Consider the following 22,659-nt stretch of genomic DNA (forward strand, 5'->3'; position numbering starts at 1 on the left):
GTATTGGTTCAAAGATAGTAGAAAATTACTAACTACCAGTTATAGCATCAGAATAGATATACGAATGCATCACACAGAAATGATTAATCTTTGAACAATGGCAGTGTTTCATGTCACCAGCTCCTCCCTCTCTTCCCACAGCCTCCTCATAAACAGCAACCACACAGCGAGCTGCCGGTCCTTTACTCTTTGCTCTTCATTTATAAGCCACATTAGGTGTCCTTTAGGACCAAACATTGTGGAGGCAGAAAAAAAAAGGCAAACACCACCAGAGTTTGAAAGGCTCTTTAATAGCAAGCGAATGGTAATTACATGGTCGGATGAGGTCCTCACTCTCAGGGGAGGGAAGAGGGAGCAGAGGTGGACAGGGTGCAGTATAGGATTTACACTGTTTGAAGCATCTAACGAAGGGCAACAGTTTTTGGCAACCCAATTCACAGTTTTGTAATTTACAAGAGATTTCTTTGAAAGGAAATAGGAAGGCAAAGAAAGCACACATACCCTACCGGCAACACTTGTTGCCTAAAAAAAAAACCAACCAAAAAACAAAAACCCAACAACTATTCCTTGCTTTTGCTTCTTGTATAGATGACTAAATTTTGCTCTCATGCTCAAATTAAGACTGGATCACGGACAGTGAAGATCTGCCCTAGCATTGAAGATTTACTTCCTCCTCTTCAGAGCTGACATTTGTACCGTGCACTGCTCTTATCTTTATCTGCCCAGGTATCAGAAGAGGCTTAGTAAAAAATGAAACTTGAGAAACAAAACAGAAAAACAGGAAAAGGCAGTTTACAAAGAACAGACTGTCAGCTTTCTCTCTGGTATCAAACAACTTGAATATAGCTCTAAGCAAATTAAAACGTTTATTTTTATGTGGCCTGGCATCTACTTTTAATCGCTTGTGCCTATTCAGCCTTACAGTGCTTTAAATGGGGTTTCTAACGTGAAATGCTCATTGCTACTATATTTTTGTAATCCAGATTTAAATAAAAATATAAAAGACAACATATTATTTAACAATTTGTCGGATGAGCAGAAGCTATAGATATTTTACCATGGACACCCATTGCCATGGACACCACATGCTACCAGCATTCTGGCAGGTTTCAGAATTACTCTCTATAAAATCTAAAAGACTTCAGCTTCTTGTGTCATACCTGTTATCACTAAACTGGGAGAAGTGACTGGGTCTTTATGAAAGAGGATCAGTTTTTAATTCAAAGAAATTTTAGGCTTCTCCGAAGACTGGGTGATCGGCAATGGCATCTCTTTGGAGCTAACACCCACTGCAGGGGAGAGGGGTCTGTGATCGCTTAAGCATTAATTGTGCTCTTTCTACAACCTTGAAGCACAGTGAGGAGGTTGGCCCTGCCCTCTGGCCTGAGGGGGCACTCCTGCTTCCTCCTCGCTGCCAAGGAGACCCAAGTTTGCTTTGTGATTTACCTGCCAGGTGCCTGGAGCCCCTCTCAGATCTGCCTGCACTTGGGAAAGACAGGCTTCTCAGGCTGGCAGCTGGTTTTAATGAAGGAAAGAGCCCCACCAGATAAGCAGGGTCCCTGTTGGTCTCCTTGGCTGGGGGGCACTTTTAAAGTGGCAAAGCCATGCCAACACAAGGCATTGCCTCTCAACATACAGTCAGTTCCTTTGAGGAAAGCAGGCCCCCAGTGAGACAGCCGTGAAAATGAAAACAGTTTTCCTGGGGCTCAGGTGGTAACTGTCAGACCCCAACTCTCCCATTCTCCCTTATTCATCTCCTCCCACCCCAAGTTAAGTCCCGCCTATTCCTTCATGCCTCTCTGTGGGAAATCAGATCTGTTCATACCACAGTTTCCCAACTTGTGAATTTTAACATGCAAAGCCTATTCCTAAAATACAAATTCCAATGACACTTGGGACCACAGCTCCCCTAGGTCCATATACATTGTGCTCTTATGAAACAGAAACAATATTCAGAAATATATTGTGCTAGAGACGGTTTCTGTTTATACATGAAAGATGACAGCAACTATAAAGGAGAGAAGTTTTCATTGAAGTACACTGGAAACCTAATTCTGGCACGAGGACACAAGGAGGACCCCTACATAAGAGACTTTTCACGCTCTGCCTGTGGAAAAACAAATTGCACCATGTGCTACTTTGGGCCTGGGAGACAGGAGTGGACACCTGAGTGCAGGTGAATCCACAGTGGTGACAGGCACTACACAGGGCCTCACCTTCCTCCCTGGCTCCGTACTTCACTCTGATTCCTTGACGTCTGCTCAATATGGTGATCAGGCTGAGGAAACCAGGCAGCCATAAGAACAATGTCTCTAGGACTCACTTAAACCCAGGATTACGGTTTTGTAATGTTATCAAGGCATGATTTTGGATTTCAGAGCTGGCCCAGTGAACAAGCAATCAAACATTCCTCATTCTCTCTCTTTCTCTCTCTCTCACATATACACACACACTCTTTCTTTCTCTCTCACTTTACTTTCACTGCCACTTTCTCTCTACTGGATAACAGGGCAAAAAGTACTGGCACTCATCTTTCACTTTCTTCCAGCTATTCTTCCTACACATCTCCCGCTCTCAGGTAAGTTAAACATACACCACTTCCAAAGCCCCAGTCTGCCACGGCACAAAGAAAAGCCATGTCTCCACAGGCAGAGCATGTATAGCTGAGATAAGTCCTCTGGGGCCTCACCTTTCCCTTTCCTCTAAGGAAGAGAATTTCATCAGCCCCATGAGATCGAGCCCTCAGGGGCTTGGGCACTCACAGACCAACATGTTCTAAGGTAGTGCGGGGGTCAGCATCCTAAAGGCAACACCTTGGCAAGATCCCACATGTATTTTCTTCTCGAATCCCTAAAAGTTTCCTTGACTGTTGCTCCTTATTCACACATACACATAAGGCAGGCATAGAAGGGCAGTGTTTACAGCTGGAAGGGCAAATGCCCCTTGTTCACAGACCAGTTAGACTTGTCAAGGTCACACAATCCTTGGCCGACTTGAACTAGAACCCAGGTGTCTCTCCTGCGTCCAAGGTCGACACTCCTCCCACACCGCTGCCACCTTCTGGTGAGTAAATGTGTAAGTCTGTGAAGGGTCAGGGATGTGTTTCACCATGGAACCATTTCCATAACAGAAACCACAGGCTGCCAGGCTCACTGACTGCAGCTTTGCACCATGCATGGCCCTGCTTAGAGCAGCCACAGCGCAGGAAGAAGTGAGTGTGTGGGCAAGTGTGTGAGCGCGAGAAGGGATGTGTACACATTCAGAAAAAGGAAGTCTTAGAAGAAACAATTCGATCTGCTAATGCTGTTTGGGATTTTGCTATGGAAATTAAGTAACATACAGACATGTTCTCTGTCTCCTACCCTTAGTGCAAAAAAAAGCCCAGAATTCTCATCAGCCCACAGAATGGCCGAGTCTATCTCCACTCAATTTTTATAAACAGAGAACATTAATATGATAATACCAACATGTATTTGGTCAAAGTCTAAACACTTTTTTGATAAAATACATTTTATGTTAACGACCATTCCATTTCCAAACATATGTAAATTTAGATTTTAAGCTTCAATGTATAAAATTTCAGTTTACCTTCCAATGGAGCAAGCTAGTAAAGCTTCCTCATTTCACTTGCAGAAGTCATTCTTGTGGCTTACTGCATTAAAACAGAGGTTACGAAACCCGGGCAACATCTATGTAATATATAGCTCACAATCACCTTTGCTCATGAATGGAGCCAATCAGAACACAGGCAGGGCTGCAAAGGGCAGAATATGCTCACCCCAATGGACGAAACACTAAGTTGTGTTTTACTAATAGGCTACTCAGAAGGAAATTCATTTTACTTGAAATTAACCTTTAGTATGACTTTTCAAGAAAAGAACACAAAGTGGGTACTGAAGCACAGATGGAAATCACTGTACTATTATTTTACCCGATGACTTAAAACTGGAGTACGCTGTTTTACCACGAGCAGCCGAACTCCTCACAGCACCAATCAATTAAACAGAAAATGTCGAGACAATCAGGTTTACACCGACATGCCTGGAAGATATACAAGACTCCCATAAGTTCTGTGGCCTCTGCTGCTACTGCTTGTTTTTAATTCAAAACTTTGACAACCTAACAGGCACATGTGTGACTGTTTAAACGTACCCACTCCAGATGCTAGGTTTAATCTAGTGTTGTAAGGGAGGCATTCCGCATCCTAAGTTAACTAGAACCAGGGATGCAGAAGGGTCCAGGAATAATTCCATGTTAGCATTACAAAGGATGTCCCCAGTAAGTAATTGTTGGCTAAATGATAACAGCAGTATTTCAGTTATTACAGAAGTTGTTTCTGTGAGTTGTCTGAGTATCTTGATTATTAAAACGTCCCCTTTTAACCAAGCTAACCCACGATTAGAAGATTCCTACCTTCATGTCCCTTTACAAATACACCACAATTAAGTCCCTCGAAATATGTGATTAAATTTTTAAATAAATTACACAATGGAATCCTTTTCTTGACTTTTTTTTTTTAAATAAAAGACTTAAAAAGTAAAGAAGGATTCTATCATATTTTTAAACACTTTTAATCCTGGTTTACTTTTCTAACAAATTTATCTATGGCTTCAAAGTTTAAGTGGCACTTGAATTCTGGATGTTTTCATGATTTAACAAGTGGCCATCTCATTAGAAAGAGAGAAGGTAAAATGTTTCATTTTATACGTGGGACAGCTTATAAACAGCTTTAAAAATCAATAAATTATATCTTTCACCTCATCTATATTTTCCACTATAGACTTTAAAAGTGGCTTTGGAATTAGCATGTTTTGAAACAATCGAACAAGCAAGTAACATTTACACCTAACCACGAACCAGTCGCTACATACCCAGGTAACTCAGTAATGGCAAAACACTTAAAGGCTTCTGGGCCTCTCTTACCCTCTCAGTCCAAAGCTAAGTGATTATCCTTTCCTGCCCTTGTATTTGCACTTGTGCAGTTTAATGACTAGATATTAAAATTCATGCTTTATAAGCAAAACCTTTCACTTACGGACACTTAAAAAGTACATAAAAAGTGCAGACTGCATTTCTTCTCTGCCATGCTTTCCCTCAGTAAGGTCACCTGTGAGGACTCAAAACATATCCTTAATACATTCAGAGTTCTCTACATTCGAGTCAGCGAATGTTAATTCTCCAACATAAACTCAAGAGAATAGTCAGCCACAAAATGGACTCTAAATTCAAAATGGCAAAGGCTACCAAGACAACTCCATAGAAACCCCACTGAAGCGGGAGTGAAATTCAGGTCACTTCTGAGCAAAGCTCATCACAGATATTTTGTGGTCGTTAAAAAGGTATTTCATTTTAATTTGGATGCTGGGAGCCAGATGTCCTATTTTGAAGTGCTAATGCAAAATGCTAACCCAGGAGGGGCAGTGACTCCACCTAAGTTACCGTGGGGCTCACTCTCCTTCTCAGGGGAGCCCCCAGATTTACTGCTGACTGACCCCCATCTGGGGGTGGTCTGCCTCTGGCTCCTCTTCTTCCACGTCAGCACTGTACTCTTCAAACGCATCGTCATCTGCATCCGGAAGCCCCAGTAACTACAGGGAGAGAACAAGAGAAAAGCAGCTGTGAGCGCCAAATGGACCACAGGCAGGAAGACGACCAAAGGCATCGGATCCACGTTAAACAGTACGTAACCCAGCAGCTGCAGACTTCCCCGTCAACCACTCCTACAACGATTTTCATAAACTTGTTAGACAGAAATGTCAATCCTTCAATGGATTAGTGCCCAAAGGGCTAGGTTTTACTGGGGAGCCTGGAGAGTCTCTATTTTTAAGTATCAAAATGTGGTACCACATATGCACAGAGAGCTAGCTATGTGCCCACACAAACATCTGGGATGTTAGCAGTAGTGTGAAATGAACTGTGCTCACTGTCCCATCAAGATGTCAAAAACCGATTCTGTATTTTCTGTCCTAAAAACACATGGTGCTATTATTTATTGGTGCTATTATTTATAACACATTTCTAAAAATATAGATAACTAAGATGTTCAACAGCAAAATGGTTATGGTGTTATTGAAATGGAATCTTATGTATCCACTCAAAATGGCATTTTTGAATGACTTGATGACATAAAAAAGATGCACATAAGTATAAAAAGAGCATGACAAAATTGCACTTTATTATGATACAGAGTTTTTGTTTGTTTGTTTGTTTTTGAGAGGGAGTCTCGCTCTGTTGCGAGGTTGGAGTGCAGTGGCACAATCTCGGCTCACTGCAACCTCTAATTCCCAGGTTCAAGCAATTATCCTGCCTCAGCCTCCTGAGTAGCTGAGACTACAGACGTGCACCACCATGCCCAGCTAATTTTTGTATTTTTAGTAGAGACAGGGTTTCACCATGTTGGCCAGGGTGGTCTCAATCTCCTGACCTTGTGATCTGCCTGCCTCAGCCTCCCAAAGTGCTGGGATTACAGGCATGAGCCACCATGCCCGGCCCAGAGTTTCTTTATATATGTGTGTATGTATATATATTTATATATTTTTAATAGAGACAGGGTCTCACTATGTTGCCCAAGCTGGTCTCCAACACCTGGACTCAAGCAATCCTCCTGCCTCAGCCTCCCAAAGTGCTGGGATTACAAGCATGAGCCACCACACCTGACCCGGAGTTCTTAAAATTTATATACATATGCATAGAAAAAAGACTCCAGTAAAATACACCCGAATTTTAAGTTTTTTTTTAAGATTATCAGATTATGGGTAATTTTTTCCTTTTTATCTTTTTGTATTTTCCAATTGCTGTATAATTATGTGGGAAGTTCAAAATAAACATTGTTTTTTAAAGCACTGGCTGGTCTTTGGTTAGAAACTAAGTGCCATTTGCTAGGTCTGATCAATATGAACACCATCCCCTGGTGCAGGCAGGAAGCCACAACCCTAGCTGGCGGGCCTGCCTGTGATAACCAGGCTTCTGTCTCCTGGTGCCTTCATGAGATCTGCAGTCTGTGTGTGGCCCAAGTACTTCTTACATAGGGGTGTCCAGGGCCATCAATTTCAAGCACCTTCGCTGAGTGGCCCTAATGATCTAAACACTAACTACATCAAGACAGTAAAAAGAAGACTGACCATTCTGTTCAACTGCATTGCCTCCCTGGTGTCCTGCCATCCCCTTCCTCTCACTCCCTCCCACTGCTGAAATGGGGAAAGAGAAAGCGGAGTCCTGATGAAAATAATTCCTTCACTCTGAAGTTCCCCAGCTGCAGCTCTCCCAGGTCTCCCAGCGCCCTATGAACACATTCAGGACAAAATCATCTGCTAGGCATTGTTGGTCACACACTGCATGTGGCCTGCCAAGGCGTACACAGTCAACTGCAGACACATGCTCGCCCCTTAGAGCTGGGCATGCCACAGCTGCCTCAGAGACTCTCTGGATGTGGAGGGGAAGGGCAGGAAGAGCGCTCTCAGCTCCCCGGAGAGGGTGCTCCAATCTTGAGTGTGCTTGGGAGAAGCAAATCTCTTTTTCTGGCTCCTGTCTCCCTTCCTGATTTTAGTAAATGGAATAAAAAACAAAGTTTGCCTCTAAAGACAGAAAAGATGACTAGTCGTAAGGCACGTCGATGACTACACTTGGTGGTCAATTTTTTATTTGGAGAGCTGCTCAATGACATAGCAAGGTGAAAGTGTCAAATAAGTGGTAACATTTAAATAGCTGCCAAAATATAAATACTATTGCCACCACCAGGAACTCCAAAATTACCTAAACACCTAAACAATATATATATTTGTTCATTGTATTGAAGGGATGTCACTAAAAGAGAAATGACCAGTTGGTTCCCTCTTACTTAACAGACCTGACAGGGAGTGGCTGCCTGGAGTTTCAGGATTCTGAGGCCCCGTGGAAAACACTGTGGTCAACTAGCAATGGCTGTCCTGCATGAAAGGGGCGCAGCTGAGGTGTGCATCTGCATATTTGCCGTCTTTATCCAAAAGAGATGTACCATGGGTGATTCTGTTCCATAACACCCCTAGGTGATTCATATTGACCCAAACCATAGGTAGCACTCAACACCCTCCCTCTCTTCAGCTTAGGTGCCTTATTGAAAAAGACCCAGGAAACCAAGCACGTAGCCATGACCACCTCTCTTCTGCAGTTCCTTTTTCCAGCTCCCTATCTTACCTCAGATGAAACCAATGCATTTACTGACAGGTCCCCGGGCTGGAAGTTTTCTGACTGCTCTTTCAAGAGCTGCTCACTCACTGCCCTTCTGGAAAGGGGAAAGAGGAGAGGCAGTTCTCTGTGGCCTTCTGGACTTTTGAGGCACCTTAGTATAGGGTCTACAGATTTACTGACAGGGTGTGTGGAAAAAGACACTGGCACTAGAGTCCAGAGGCCAGAGCTCTAGTTAGCTGGAGACCTCTGCCAAGTCACCACCTTGCTGAGCCTCAGTGTCCTCTGTAAAGCGCCACGGTACCTGCTCTATCTCACAGAGTAACTATGGAGATGACATGAGAGATTGAAGGCGGCCATGATCTGCAAACTATGGAGCCTTATGTAACTACACGTGATGGGATGTAATCTAGTTATATTATCTCTAAGGAGCTAGGGAAACTGGGAGTGGCCAAGAGAGTCACTCCTTATCTATAAGAAACACGTGAGCCTATGGCCTATCCCACGGAACATGGGTCGTTATAGCAGATTAAAATCGGCCCTGAGTTGCGGGTTAAATGAATGTTGCCAGGTGGAGGTCATTAGGGGGAGGGTGTTGAGTGAAAATCCTATATACACTGCACACTGACTGCAGGAGGTTGCTGTTTTCCTGCCCAGCCCACCACCACGGGACCACGTGGTTCTTCTGCCAGCCTGCCGCCACTGGACTGCATGTAAGGCGATTCTCCTGCCCAGCCCCTGCCGCTGGACTCTCTCCCCTGTATGTCAGCACAGTGAAACCCCGTGTCTTCGTTTGCTGGCTCTGGGTCTCTTCTTCGGCCTCTTGAACCTGGTGCCTTCCCTACTGAGGTTAAAGGGCATTTAGGCCAGGCACAGTGGCTCACATCTGTAATCCCAGCACTTTGGGAGGCCGAGGTGGGCAGATCACTTTAGGACAGGAGTTCGAGACCAGCCTGGCCAACATGGTGAAACCCCATCTCTACTAAAAATATGAAAATTAGCTGGGCGTGGTGGCGTGTGCCTGTAGTCCCAGCTACTCGGGAGGCAGAGGTGAGAGAATCACTTGAACCAGGAAGACAGAGGTTGCAGTGAGCCAAGATCGTGCCATTGCACTCCAGCCTGGGTGACAGAGCAAGACTCCGTCTCAAGAAAAAATAAATAAATAAATAAATAAATAAATAAATAAATAAATAAATAAAATAAAATAAAATAAAATAAAATAAAATAAAAAAGGGGTTTGGCACAGCAAATGCACTGTCTTAAGCAGAATTACACACATTAATTCCTTTGCTCCTAATAATAACCTTGTGTTGGATAAGACCTGAAGAGGTTGAATAACTTGCCCAGAGTCACCCAGTAAGTGGCAGAGCCAGGATTCAATTCAAACCTGGGTGATCTGACAGCAGACTTCACACCCCTACCCACCAGGCCACTCAGGAGACTTCCATTCAGCTGTTAATGCTGTTCCTATTAGCTGGAGGTTTCAATGTTTTCCCCTGGGGAATAAATCTTTTTTAAAAATGCAATATGAAATGCTACTGTCTAAATTTATGAGGAGGGACAATTTGGAAGCATGGATAGAAAGCACCAGAAATAGACTGCCTGGAATTCTAAAGGACATATCTTACAGATATATAGTAATCTAGCATCCTCACCTCTATGCTTAATCCCACCTACAGTGGGCAAGTCTAAATTTAACTTCTGGATCCCAATTTTCAACAGTCAAGAAGAAGAGACAGGCATACACACAGACTGGGAAGAATTCTGGAGCCCTAGCTTTTACTGCAATCACACATTCTCATACTGAAAAGGTGGGCCAAAAAATGAAAGTGATTGGTATATTTAAATTATTCCTGACAGTTATAATCATTTATTCCTATTTCAGTGAATTTTTTTTCAGCTGACTGGGAAAATAGTTTATGCTCACTCTGGACAAAAGAATTGGCATTTCCAGGGTCTCACTGTCCACAAAGCTTCCTGTGAGCTATTGGTGATCACATAAGCACTGCTGGGGCCCATCTATCCAAACAGGTTGCACCTGAAAGGCAGAGCTGCCAACTCTGGAGAATTCAGTTCCTCAGACCTAAGAGAGTATCTGCTATCTGTAGGGCCAACTCCAGGTCTTTTGGATAATAGTGTAAACTATGCGAGGCCATACTGAGCTCGCATTTAGCAGCTACTGTCTCTGGAGGGGGCACTCAGCACAGTGGGCTAGAAGGTCTTCATAAAGGAAGAAGAGGTGGTGTCTGTACCCTGGAGAGCACAGCCAATCAACCACGGCTTTTGTGCATCGAGCAAGTGCCCTGTGGCTTCAGAGATCCTTGTATGCACCTTCCAGGGACTCCCCCTTAGGCAGTCTCTCTTCTCCTTCACTATGTGTAGGTGTGGATAATGTGCTCAGCAATCTACCTCAAATGCAGATGCTGATTCAACAGGTCTCAAGTGGGACCCGATTCTGCATCTCTAACACACTCCCAGGTGATGGGAATACTGTTAGTCCAAGAGCCAAGGGTGGTAGGACTCTAAAGCATTTGGGAAATGTGGCACCATTTATCTTCATCATCATGATGCTGGCAGTACGGAGAAACCCCTGGTGGGGTCCTGGTCGGTCAGTCAGTCTTCTTGACCCTAAGGAAAAAAGGGTGGCAAGATGGATGTAGCACAATAGGCAGGAGGAGGCACTCTCTCACCTTTTGAGGCCATCATACTTTCTAAAAAAGAGAATGGTTTGAATGTTCATAACATGAGTGAGGAAAAAAAAAAAAGGAAAAAAGAAAAAAAAAGACAAACTGTCAATATTCAATGTCTATTATGAAACCCACATGTGTGCATAATCTTTTCTCATCAGACTTTCCCTGACCCACCCAGGCAGCTTCTCACAGGTGGATTCTTTCTCTTTTCCAGGCTCTTGACCAGACTCCATGAGTAGAGGCAAGAATTGGACTTTTTCTGGGACGCAGGATTTTCCTGTGGGATTTAACCCACAGCTCTCCAGCCACTTGTGGCAAACTGAAAGTATCAATCTTGCTCATGCCAGTGAACCAGAATTAAGGGGATTTTTCTGGCAGAAATGTCTCTCCTTCTTGAGAGAAGAAACATAGAGTCACACAGCAAGCCCAGGAGAGGACTCGGGCCAATTGAGTGAGAATCTACAAGGACCACAGGACCCAACTCCAGGCTGCGCCGTGGAAGCAACAACAACCAAACAGCACACAAAACTGCAAGAGCAATAGGGGACTCAGGACGCTAATGTCCACAGCATTGGTAAGGAGAAGAAGAATACACTCCAGGAAGCAATAGTTCCTTGTTAAGCCGTAACACTTTGAGAGAACTCGAAAGGGCAAAGATAAAGTCTAGTTTCACTGCTAAATTGGAAATAGTAGGCTATTTCTTCTCTTGTAAACTGTTTTCTACCCAGCAGTTAAGTCTGTCAGTTGACACTAAATATAAAACATGAAAAGATGGTGAGGAAAACTGAACGGCATGATTACCATTATTTAGGTCCATAACCATTGTTTCATTCTCCAGCTCAGTATGACCAGCAACTGTCAATGGAGGGTCACTTAAGAAAAATGCAAGGCTCTGACGATTATCCAACTCACACTTACCAAAGTGATTGATGGGGGTTTCTGAGACCACTACAAGTAGCAGTACCTGCTCGTAGGTGCCAACAACAGCCTGCCTGGCATTGTCATTTGCATACATGTGCCATTTGGATACGACATGCCAGTAGCAAGAAAAAATAGGTAAAAATCATACCTCTCTGAGCAATCAACATTAGCAAGTAGGAGGTCACTGGAGTGGGGTCGAATGTGGGTCACTAGAGGGAAGATGGCCAGCTGCATCCACAGTCATTTACCCCTCCAATAAACATTTCCTAATACCTCTTAGGAGCCAGAAACTGAGACTAAATTTAGCAGAGTGTCTGGGTTTTGACAATCCTTTGGGTTCTCAGTCTGATTTCAAAGTTCCCCATGAATCCACAAGACAGCTAAATCAGTATTGCCCCCATTTTAAAGCTGGGGACACTGAGGCCAAGTGTACCTGTTAGAGGCCACACGGCATGGGAGCAAGACAGGGCAGAACTGATCCACCTTCTACCACATGGAGCCACTTCTAAGGAAATGGAGCTGAGGCAGCCAAGATGGACCCTTCCTGGACTTCCTCCTGGGCCAGCCCTGCCCCTGCTCTGAGCACATCTAGGTCCTGCTATTCTTCAGTCCCACCTCCTCATGAAGCCACTGCCTGGCTTTGTCCCTCAATGAGCCTGTTCACACTGATACTCCTAGCCCTTCGAATACACTGGAAGCCACAGAGTCTCATTAAAAAATATATTTTCTGATAATGTGATCATAGAAAATTTAGAAAATGTGGAAAAGAAGAAAATAAAAAATCATCCATAACCCTGAGCACTTTGGCCACGTGCCCCTCTGGGAGGACAGGAGCATCCACTGGTCCTCCTTGGAGTCCTAGCCTCTAACACAGTGAGTCGTGCGGATCAGGTGCTCAGTGAATGCTTGTAATTTTACCAAAACCAATGTTGATAAACTTTTGACTTACCCTTCTAACGCCTTTTCATGTTGAAATCACTTAGCAAATTGTTTTCTCTCTCCACCAATAATCTAAGGTTCCCCCAAACGGTAACCTGCTCCCTTCTCCACAGTATTTTGTCTAGTATCCTTGTCCCATCCACATCATACTAACATTGACTTAGTGCCTACCGTGGATAACACACTGTACTGAGTACCCAACGAAAACTCCATTAATCTTCACTGCAACCCTAAGGGAACTATCATCATTAATTTTCTAATTTTACAAATGAACTGAGAAACAGAGAGGTTAAGTAACTTGTCTAAGGTCACACAGCCAGCAAGTGGTAGAACTGAGACTTAAATCCGAGTAGCCTGACAACGGAGCTTGGGTTCTTCATGACTGTAGTACCTGTTCCCTCATAATTGGGTTAAGACAATTAACCCAACTGTCAATTAATGACAAGCAACCCCCTGCAGAACATGCTCACAGAAATAGCTCTCCCAAGAACCAGTAGAGTGCAGTAGGCAGAGCAGGGGACTGCTCTAAGATGAAGGCAAAAACACTCCTCCTGGGTCTGGCCCACGATAAACAAAAAAGCAGCTGCATGGATTGATCAGATGGATTGATCAGATTCCCATGTATTTTCAGGGAAATGATGTGCTGGTTTTACCCACTTGATAACCTATAGCATTTGGGTAAGCGTTTCTTCAACAGATACGTTCAACTGTGGTGAGAGCAATAAAACCCTTACCTATGTCTTATTTTTAACAAACCTCCCTTATATAAAACAAACAGATAAATGGTGCCATTGGGAAGCAGTGCTCTATTTGGTTGAGGTGGAGAGTGTCAAAGTTTCTCCAGGGATCTCTGTGGTCCTTTATTCGGGTTTGTGACGCTCCCTCTCATCCAGTCTGGGGCGCATCCTGACTGGGAGAAACTTGAGGCCTTCAGCATTTCATCTTTACCAGCCCGAGAAGGTGCCTCCCACCAGCCTTGCCCTCAGGGGCAAACAGGCCCTGCCAGAGGGCGGCCCAGCCCATAAACCTCCTCACCAAAGGGCATGCTGTGCCAGATCAAGGCCTCCTCACCTGGGGAGCCACATCCCTGCCCACAAGGTAAAGCTCCACTTCAGAAAGGAAACCCGGAAGACCAGCAACAGCAAACCAAAGCTGTGGGCCTACGTGACACATCTCAGCGCCACGTGAAAGAACATCCTCAACCAATCGGACTGCTTTCAGCTACGCATCCGGAGTTCTTTTGGACTGCATTCGTTTCCTCATTTACATGTGGCTAGCCTGGTTGCCAAAATACAACCAGAGCCTTGGTAAAGAAAAACAGCACAGGGACTCCCGGCTGGAGCTCCCCTTCCCAGGTGAGCCAGTTCTGCAGGGAGGGGAGGCTGCCTGCCACCACAGACAACACCCACAAAGACCAGCTGGCGGCAGGTCAATGAGTGAGCCCCCGTGAGGAAACCTGCTGCAAAGCGAACCTCGTTTGCTAACAGGTATTCTTCTGGTTAAAATTTAGAGGAATCCATTTCTTTTTAATTTTGCCTAATGTGATCTCCCTTCTTCGATGTCTAACAGGCATTTAAAACACTGACATGTCCAAAACTGAGCTCTGACATCATCAACCCCAAACTCCCCACCACCCACCCCCGCAGCCTTCCCCATCTCAGTAAATGACTAGGCCATTCCCTTCACTGCTTGGGCAAGAAACTCAGGAATCATCTTTCTCTCCCTTTTTCCCACGTCCCACTTCTGATCCACTAGCAAGTCCAGCTGGGTCTACTCTCAAGGTATCTCCAGAATCCAACTCCTCACCCAGCCTCTGCCATGACCGTCCCAGTCCAGGCCACCACTATCTCTCACCTGGATGACAGCAATGGCCTCCTCAATGGCCTCTCTGTCCCTCCCCTTACACAGCCTATTCTCAATACAGTCATCTGAGGGAGACTTTCAAGATGTGAAGTCAGGTCACATCCCTCTTCTGCCTAACCCCTTGGGGGGCTCCCCATCACTCCAGAGTAAGAGCCCATGTCCTTCTGTGACTCCTGGAATTCCTCCAGCTCACCGCTCTCTACTTCCTTCAGCCACACTGGCCACTCCTGCTCCCCGGACACAGGTGTTGTCCAACCCTGAGGCCTTCATACCTGCTGCTCTCTCTACTGAAAATGCTATTCCCCTAGATTTTCTCATGGCCCACTCTGTACTCCAAGTTTTTCCTCAAATGTTACCTTCTCAGCAAAGCCTTCCCTGGTTCCCTACTCAAAAATTCCAGGACCCCTGACACTTTTTACCCCGTTCCTTGATTCCTTTCTCTTTGGCACTTAATTACTAGCATCATTTCACGACATTATGTGTGTCCTTGTCTATCCTGTCTCCCCCCACTGGCGCACAGGCTCTGAGAGATCTAAGCTTCTCATGCTTTAGTTCCAGTGCCAGGAACAATGCAGTACACAGTGCCATGTGCCCAGTGGGTACCCAATACATATTTATTGAATGAATGAATGTGGGACAGACTGGTACTTTTAAGTCAAGTATCTATTTTGAATGTGCCAAACTGGCTTAGAAAATTAACAAACAAAAAAAGGGATTTCAGTGGTTTTTGTCACTCTATTTGATTTCTATCATTTGCTTAAGCAAATCAGAGTGACAAAAGCCACTGAAATCTCATTTCTTATAATGGTGCACAAAGTGATTGGGTCCAATTCTTTCACTGAGAGTGACTAAAAAAAGCTGAATTAAATATGAAAAATACCTTCTTAAATATAAAGTATTAACCAGGAGAGGTAAGCCAAACATAAAAAGCTGCTTTTGTCCTGAGGGCATTTGCTGACCGGGAAGCAGCAGCTAGAAACTTCACTGCTTTCTCGGGCTACTCTAACAGCTAGAGTCTTCCAAAGGAGCAGACTATACACCATCCCCACTTGAAGCTGGGTCCCCAGAGGCCCACACCCTCAGAACGAGGAGGCGCCACAGGAGGCCAGACCCGCATCCTGCCTTCTCACCCCCGGGAGCCATCAGAGAACCACAAGCCTTAAACTGTGCTAAGGTGTCTCAGACTAATAGGCCCCAAGTCCTGACGGAAGCAAACAGAAATCCTCTCTGGAGTAAGGTGCTGTCATCTCAGGCCTCACTTTATTCCTACAAGTAAACTTTCAAATACAATAACTAGCACACAAAGATAATCCCACACACACAGAAACAAGATACCAGGTTTGAGAACCAGCAGAAACAAAAGACCAAACAGACTTACAAAATGAAATATCATCGGACACAGTCTACTATGCAACCAAGCTTACTATGTTCAAAGAAACAGAAGACAGGCTTGAAAAACGCAGCAGAGAAGGAGACAGCATTAAAACAGATTTGAAAAATACATAGAAATTCTAGCAAATACCATTGAACATGTGCAGTATTTACAGTGGGCAGGGAATCGAACTTAGGGGAAACACTGAGACACTGGTGATGGGACTTTATCTTCCAATGAAGATAAAGGGAAGTAGGTAATCTTCAAAATAGAAGCATTCATTTTAAAGGTTTATCAGCTAGAATGAAAACAGACTATCAGCTAGCCACAGAAATACACATTCCTAAATCTCAAAAGGGGAAAACAAAGCAACAGCAGCTCATAACAGAGACTTTTTAAAAATAGAAAAGAATAGAGCCAGTATCCAGTTTCATTTTTTTCCATACCCACAAACGTGGAGGTATTAATATAACCTGTATACAGCTTCCCAGCAATCCCCAATATATGCCCCACTATTATAAAAGAACCTCCATCCGGCTTGCAAGTGCCATGGTTCTGTCTCCTGCAGGAGAACAGGAATACTCAGTTGTCTCATAAAGGATCTGTTTGCTTCCCCCCCCATCAGGGATTCTCAACTCAAGTGATGCTAGAAATAACCATCATCCCTGCAGCAAACAGCTGTGTCACATCCCGTCCCCCTCCTCCCACCCTCGGCCTCCCTATACTGGCTGCTATCTCTAAGCCACAGGACAGACAAGAGAAAAACAATTAGTCATCCCAGGTTTTGCCCACCTTCCCCACCGCCCCTGTTATTCTAAACACAGTCACCATAGAAAACAAGCTGTGGTGAGAAGCCAAGCAGGCACCTACAGGTCTGAAAGACTTGAAGACTTTTTCCAGGACTTCGTGGAGCGTCTTCTTGCCGCAGGAGGAGATGTAATCCTGTGCTAGCTGCAAGAAAGGCAGGCAGTCCTCGCTCTCACTCCACACGTGCTGCGTGCCCACGGGCGACGAAGGAGAAAACAAAGACACACAGTCACTACACTCAGTGTGAAGTTCAGAAAAGCCAAGCAGATTTTCTTAATAACATCAATTTGAGGAAGGCCTCCATTCTACAGTAAAGTTCATACATGCGTTCTTGATTTGTTTGTGTTGACAGGGATGAAAAAATGTCTAATCTATAGAAGCCCCCAAGTTTTTGGTCCATACCTCACCTGCTCTGTTCGTCATCAGATCTGCTCCTACACAGTAAAGAGGGCAGTGGGTGGCCATTCCTCACCAATGATTTCCACTGTTCACCTTGTGCAGGCTAAGGGCGGTTTTCAGACATGGGGAAGGAGAAACCAGAGCCTTTGCCTTCAAAATCCTTAACTTTGCTTTCAGCTATGGCTGAAAGATTAATTAAGCACAGTTTGTAAGCATTAACTGGGAACAAGACATTCTTTACCCAGATCCACCTGTGAGTGGGCGTGGTGGTAAATTTACTTCCAAATGCAAATAACTTGCGAGAACCCACCAAGTCACCACTATGTCGCTGGAAAACAGAGGCTTTCTGAAAACTTCCCTTCCCTAAAATGCTTTAAGAGGACATCACACCGAAGCATCATTTCACAATCTAACACGTACTAAAAGGAGACTGATTTTAGGCTTTTTGTTTCTTTTTCTTTTTCTTTTTTTTTTTTAAGACAGGGTTTTGCTCTGTTGCCCAGGCTGAGTGCAGTGGCATGATCTTAACTTACTGCAACCTCTGCCTCCCAGACTCAAGTGACCCTCCCACCTTGGCCTCCCAAGTAGGTGGAACTACAGGTGCGCACCACCACACCCGACTATTCTTTGTATTTTTGGTAGAGACAGGGTTTCGCCATGTTGCCCAGGTTGGTCTCAATCCACCTGCCTCAGCCTCCCAAATTGCTGGGATTACAGGCGTGAGCCACCATGCCCAGTCTAGGTTTTATTTTCTCTGAAGACTGGGTAAGGCTTTTTTCCATGTGAGGATATCCATTTTAGCACATCTTTAAGACTAGGCAAGCCTTTCCCATGAATGTTCAAAGATCTGGAACAAGGCCAAGAAACAGGTTTGAGCATTCTTAATGCAGAAGACCCTGCCCTGCATATCTAAGTAAGTCAGGGACACGGGGCTTCCAGGGTAACATCAGAGTATCTGTCAGGTACCAAGAATCACTCTTTAGTGGGGACGGATCCAGGATGGCTAAACACTGGCAAAAAAAGTATTGAGGTCTGGGAGAAAGAAAGACACCTGGCAGATAAGAACAAGATGCAGGGGCTAGATAGCAGGATATGAGGCTTATGTGGAGACATGGTCATGCCAAGCACACACTTGCCCAATATCCTTATCACTCAATAAACACATTTCCTCTCCTTTCTTCTCATTGCAGGGTTTCTGAGAACTAGACCTATAGACTTAAAATACTGCTCAGATCCAAATGAGAATAACTAGGTGCCAATGTACCATCTTTATACCCCAATTATCTGTGTTTCATAGTTGTAAAGGTCCATTTCCAACACACGTTGCTCTCATGCCAGCGGACTTCTCCAGAGGCTTCCCCAACCCAATAAAGACAACGTCTGGGCTCTCTAGCTTTAGCGAACAGCTCAAATGCTCTTCCCTACTAATTAGAGACCCTTAAAGCTGTCAAACCACCACAGTGTCATTTATGTAATAGTCTCTTCCATTGTACAAAAGTGTAATAGTACAAAGTACTTGAATATCCATTATGCCACTTGATTCTTAATCAGTGGAGATTCTGCAAGAACAACAAAAGTTCTATTTAGTAAGTTCTGCTCAGCATCTATTTTCATACTCAAATGTGTAAAAGTTCCAGCTTATTTCAAATTATTATCCAAGTTAAAGAGGGGATTAACATCTAGCACCACATTTCAAAAACTTGAAGCCTGTCCTCTGTAGACTTGTGACAGAAAGAGTTAAAAGCTGAGTAAGTACCTGGCACAGTGCCTGGCTGGCATGCAGTGAATATTCAGTAAATGGTGGACATAAGTACCTTCTTTCTCCCTTTGCATCTGCAGGAGGATGGGGGAGACAGAGGGGAAGAGGTGGGCTTACCATCTGCCACAAGGCTATGGTCACACAATGAGTAAATCAGACACCCAGTGTGACTCACTGAGAGCACTGCCTGAGGCAACTCAGGTTGAGGTTAATTCAGAAGCAGGTGCACCTATGAAAAGCTTATAAACCTACTTTGTTAAAAAGTAAGTACATCTGGGCTTTAAATTACAAAGTAAACTTAGAAAAGTATATCACTCAAACAATAACAGAATCATAAATTGCAGTGTAGCCACCACTGCTTGGTAATCAGACAGTATATTTAGCTAAGTGTTTCTAAGGCATTTCTAACCTCATGAAGAGATTGTTCACGCCACAGTTTCCATTACTCTCCTTTTAGAGCAATTTAGGACTATATGTTGAAGGAAGACTTAATACCCACAAAAGGGCCTTCTGTCTAAACTTCCTTCATTTGGCTATCTCCACCTGTATTACCAGTTCTGTTAGGTTTTGGGGTTTAAAAAATGTTGTAACTGAATCCTTGTCCACATGATAGAGTGGCATGGGGTTTGGACTCAGATCCGGGTGTACACAGTCACTTAAAAGACATCATTTACTAAATGCTAGTTGTCTCATATCTATTGTATCTCATAACAAGGAAGTGTTCCATTTAAATTCCTTCCTTTCAAAATGAATCAAGGCAGCCGGCAAGGTATCATGGGATACAAGACAAAATGAACTAAAAAAATAAGTCTGTCATTGGAAAAAAAAAAAAAAAGACAAAGGGAGGGAAATAAGATCCAAGAGTGAGACCAGGACAAACAGAGCAAGGTATGAGGGCCTGGCTACTTGCTACAGATGGGACACAGATTTGCCAGCAAAGCTTTCTAAGTAGCCCATGCAAAGAAAGAGGCACTATCAATCTCACGAGGTAGTGTCCACAGATAAAACAGACGTGCTCTTCAGGAAAATTAACAGGCAGGGGGTTGGAGGCAGAGCAGTTATTCTCTTAGGAAGATACAGGGGCCCATTCCAAAACCAAGGGGAGCAGAGAGACCATCTATGGGCAGGGCTGGTGCTCCTGAAAACAGGATCTAGTCCTGTACAAAGACAAATGGACAACTGAAGGCCCGGAGTCCTGTGCCACTGGGCGTGGCCACAGTAACTTCAACTTGGAAAATATTTTAAGCATGTGTAACCAAATACTCATTTTGACCAGGAAAAAAACTATAGCAGGAATCCGAGAACCTCTAGCTCTGAACAATGCAACGCCCTGGCAAACATGAATCTGGGTACGGAAAGTATTGACTCTCCAATAAGGCGGTAGTGAGAGCGTCGGCAGCCTGCAGGCCTCCCTTGGACAAAAGGAGAAATGCCTGGAAAGGCTTCAGGGAGTAGGGGGAAGCGGTTCTCAAGCTTCAGTGTGGATCAGAGTTGGGTGCTGGGGGGGCAGAGTTTAAATTGCAAAGTTAACTGAGAAAAGTGTATCACTCAAACACAGTAACAGAATTGCAATGTATCCACCTCTGCTTGGTAATCAGTTTATTTAGCTAATGAACTATTCAGTGAGCTGAGAATGTGTATTTCCAACAAATTCCCAGGTGATGCTCATGTGGCTGGTTCTGGGACCACACTTTGAGAACCATGGGCACAGCAGAACTTTGGCTAACTACATATTTGAAGGCGGTTGGGGGTGGTGTGACATTTAAATATCTTTCCGGGAGAACTACAGCAACTGCCATTACTGACTACAGCCAACTCCAAATCTCAGGTTGGCCTGAGCTGCAGTGAAGTGGCTGTCATCGAACCTGGCCTGAGTGGTCTACTCTTTCCTACAGAAAATCCGATAAGCACTTTGATTTGAGTACAGGCCATCTGTGACCCTTCTTCCTGTGAAGTTAGGCCAGAGTTTATCATAAAAGCTTGCCCAGCTTAAGACAATATAACTATGTCACCTGCAAATAGGAAAATGAGCACCTTCCTGTTTTGTACAATGTAGATCGGAATATCCAGTTTATCAAAAAGTGGTCTCCAGTCATTAAGGTAGTTCAATCCTACAGACATTTTTGGGAGAGCACAATGTGTGCGCCCCTACTATTCTAAATCCTGGTGGGTATGCAGCTGGACTTCCTGGTGCTTAAGCAGGGTGGGGGTGGCAGGGGAGGTAAGAACACACTCCTGTGTCTCCTCCCTCTGGGGCCCTTGCTCTGAGACTCACTCTTACTGTAGTACTGAAGTGGGGGTTTTCTGCCACTCGGTACCAAGGGAGTCCATTTTGAATTGGTTATGTCTTAATCCAAAATGGATCCCTGGCCAGGCCTGGTGGCTCACACCTGTAATTCCAACATTGTGGGAGGCCAAGGCGGAAGAGCCGCTTGAGGCCAGGAGTTCAAGACCACCTGGTCAACAGAGCAAGACTCCAGTCTCCACAAAAAATAAGAAAAATAGCTGGGTGTGGTGGTGCACATCTGTAGTCCTGGCTACTTGCCAGGATGAAGCAGCAGGATGCTTCAGCCCAGGAGTTCGAGGTTACAGTGAGCTCTGCTCTCACCATTGTACTCCAGCGTGGGCAAGAGTGAGACCCTGTCTCCAAAATAAAAGACCAAAACAAAACCCTGATTCTTGTCCTGGAAACAGATGGCAGAAAAAGATAAAAGCCACAATACACCACATGCCTCCCAACATATTTCTTTTTTCTTTTTTTTTTTTTTTTGAGACATAGTCTTGCTCTGTCGCCCAGGCTGGAATGCAGTGGTGCCATCTCAGCTCACTGCAACCTCTGCCTCCTGGGATCAAGTGATTCTCCTGACTTAGCCTCCCGAGTAGCTGGGATTACAGGCGCCCGCCACCACGCCCAGCTAATTTTTGTATTTTTAGTAGAGACGGGGTTTCACCAGTCTCAAACTGGTGACCTCAGTTGGCCAGGCTGGTCTCAAACTCCTGACCTCAGGTGATCCGCCCGCCTCAGCCTCCCAAAGTGCTGGGATTACAGGTTAGCCACCGCACATGGTGGGAAGAGCACAGCTGGCCATACCTAGGACTAGCCCGATCTGTGTGTCAGCCACTGACCCATTTTACCAGTGAGGAAACTGAGGCTCAGAGAGGTTAAGTAACTTGCCTGTGGTCACACAGGGAATAAGGGCAGAGCCAGAATGTCGATGGAGGAGTGTACACCCTTTCAACTACACTCTGTGCACAGTGTTTAACCTGAGCCTCAGTGTGTTCATCTGTAAGTCACAGAAAATAATTACATTTACAGGGGGAATCTAAAGATTTCAGGGGACAACATGTAGACTGACTCTCAGTTAGCAGGGGCCCAATAAGCGCTTATGCCCGTCTACTTGAGCTTGTATTAACATAACTACTCTACTCATGACTACCACTCAAATAATATACAAAGGACCTATCATTTTCCCAGAAATAACCTCTCTATATGAACATGCACAGCCATTGTGGAATGCCTTATCTCTACTGAGTACATCACATGCACAGCTCTTCATTTCATCCTCATACTAATCATGTATACAATACAGGCATGACTGTCCCTAGCTGACAGAGGACGAAACAGGGTAGAGTTTAAATCAGACAAGAAAGTACTTTCTCTCCACTATACCAGCACATAAGCATGACTCAATCTCATTTAAATAAGTTCTATTTCCTTTATCCAAATAAGAAGGCTGTTATTTGAT

General features: G+C 44.5%; 1 protein-coding gene across 2 annotated transcripts in view; it reads right to left on the reverse strand.

Moving 5' to 3' along the window:
• Positions 1-269: 269 nt before the first annotated feature.
• The window catches only part of MTURN (maturin, neural progenitor differentiation regulator homolog), a 28,172-nt gene continuing 5,782 nt past the window's right edge, over positions 270-22,659 (reverse strand). Inside the window, exons 2-3 of one of the 2 annotated variants that reach the window (XM_055293533.2) lie at positions 16,819-16,941; positions 270-5,588 (exon numbers count right to left, since the gene is read on the reverse strand). In XM_055293533.2, coding sequence (XP_055149508.2) covers positions 5,478-5,588; positions 16,819-16,941 — 234 coding nt within the window. In that variant the 3' untranslated portion in view covers positions 270-5,477. The remainder of the gene's footprint in view (positions 5,589-16,818; positions 16,942-22,659) is intronic. The other variant, XM_055293534.2, reaches the window with a different exon arrangement.

Source organism: Symphalangus syndactylus, chromosome 9 (genome assembly GCF_028878055.3).
Source record: "Symphalangus syndactylus isolate Jambi chromosome 9, NHGRI_mSymSyn1-v2.1_pri, whole genome shotgun sequence".
Classification (NCBI taxonomy): domain Eukaryota; kingdom Metazoa; phylum Chordata; class Mammalia; order Primates; family Hylobatidae; genus Symphalangus; species Symphalangus syndactylus.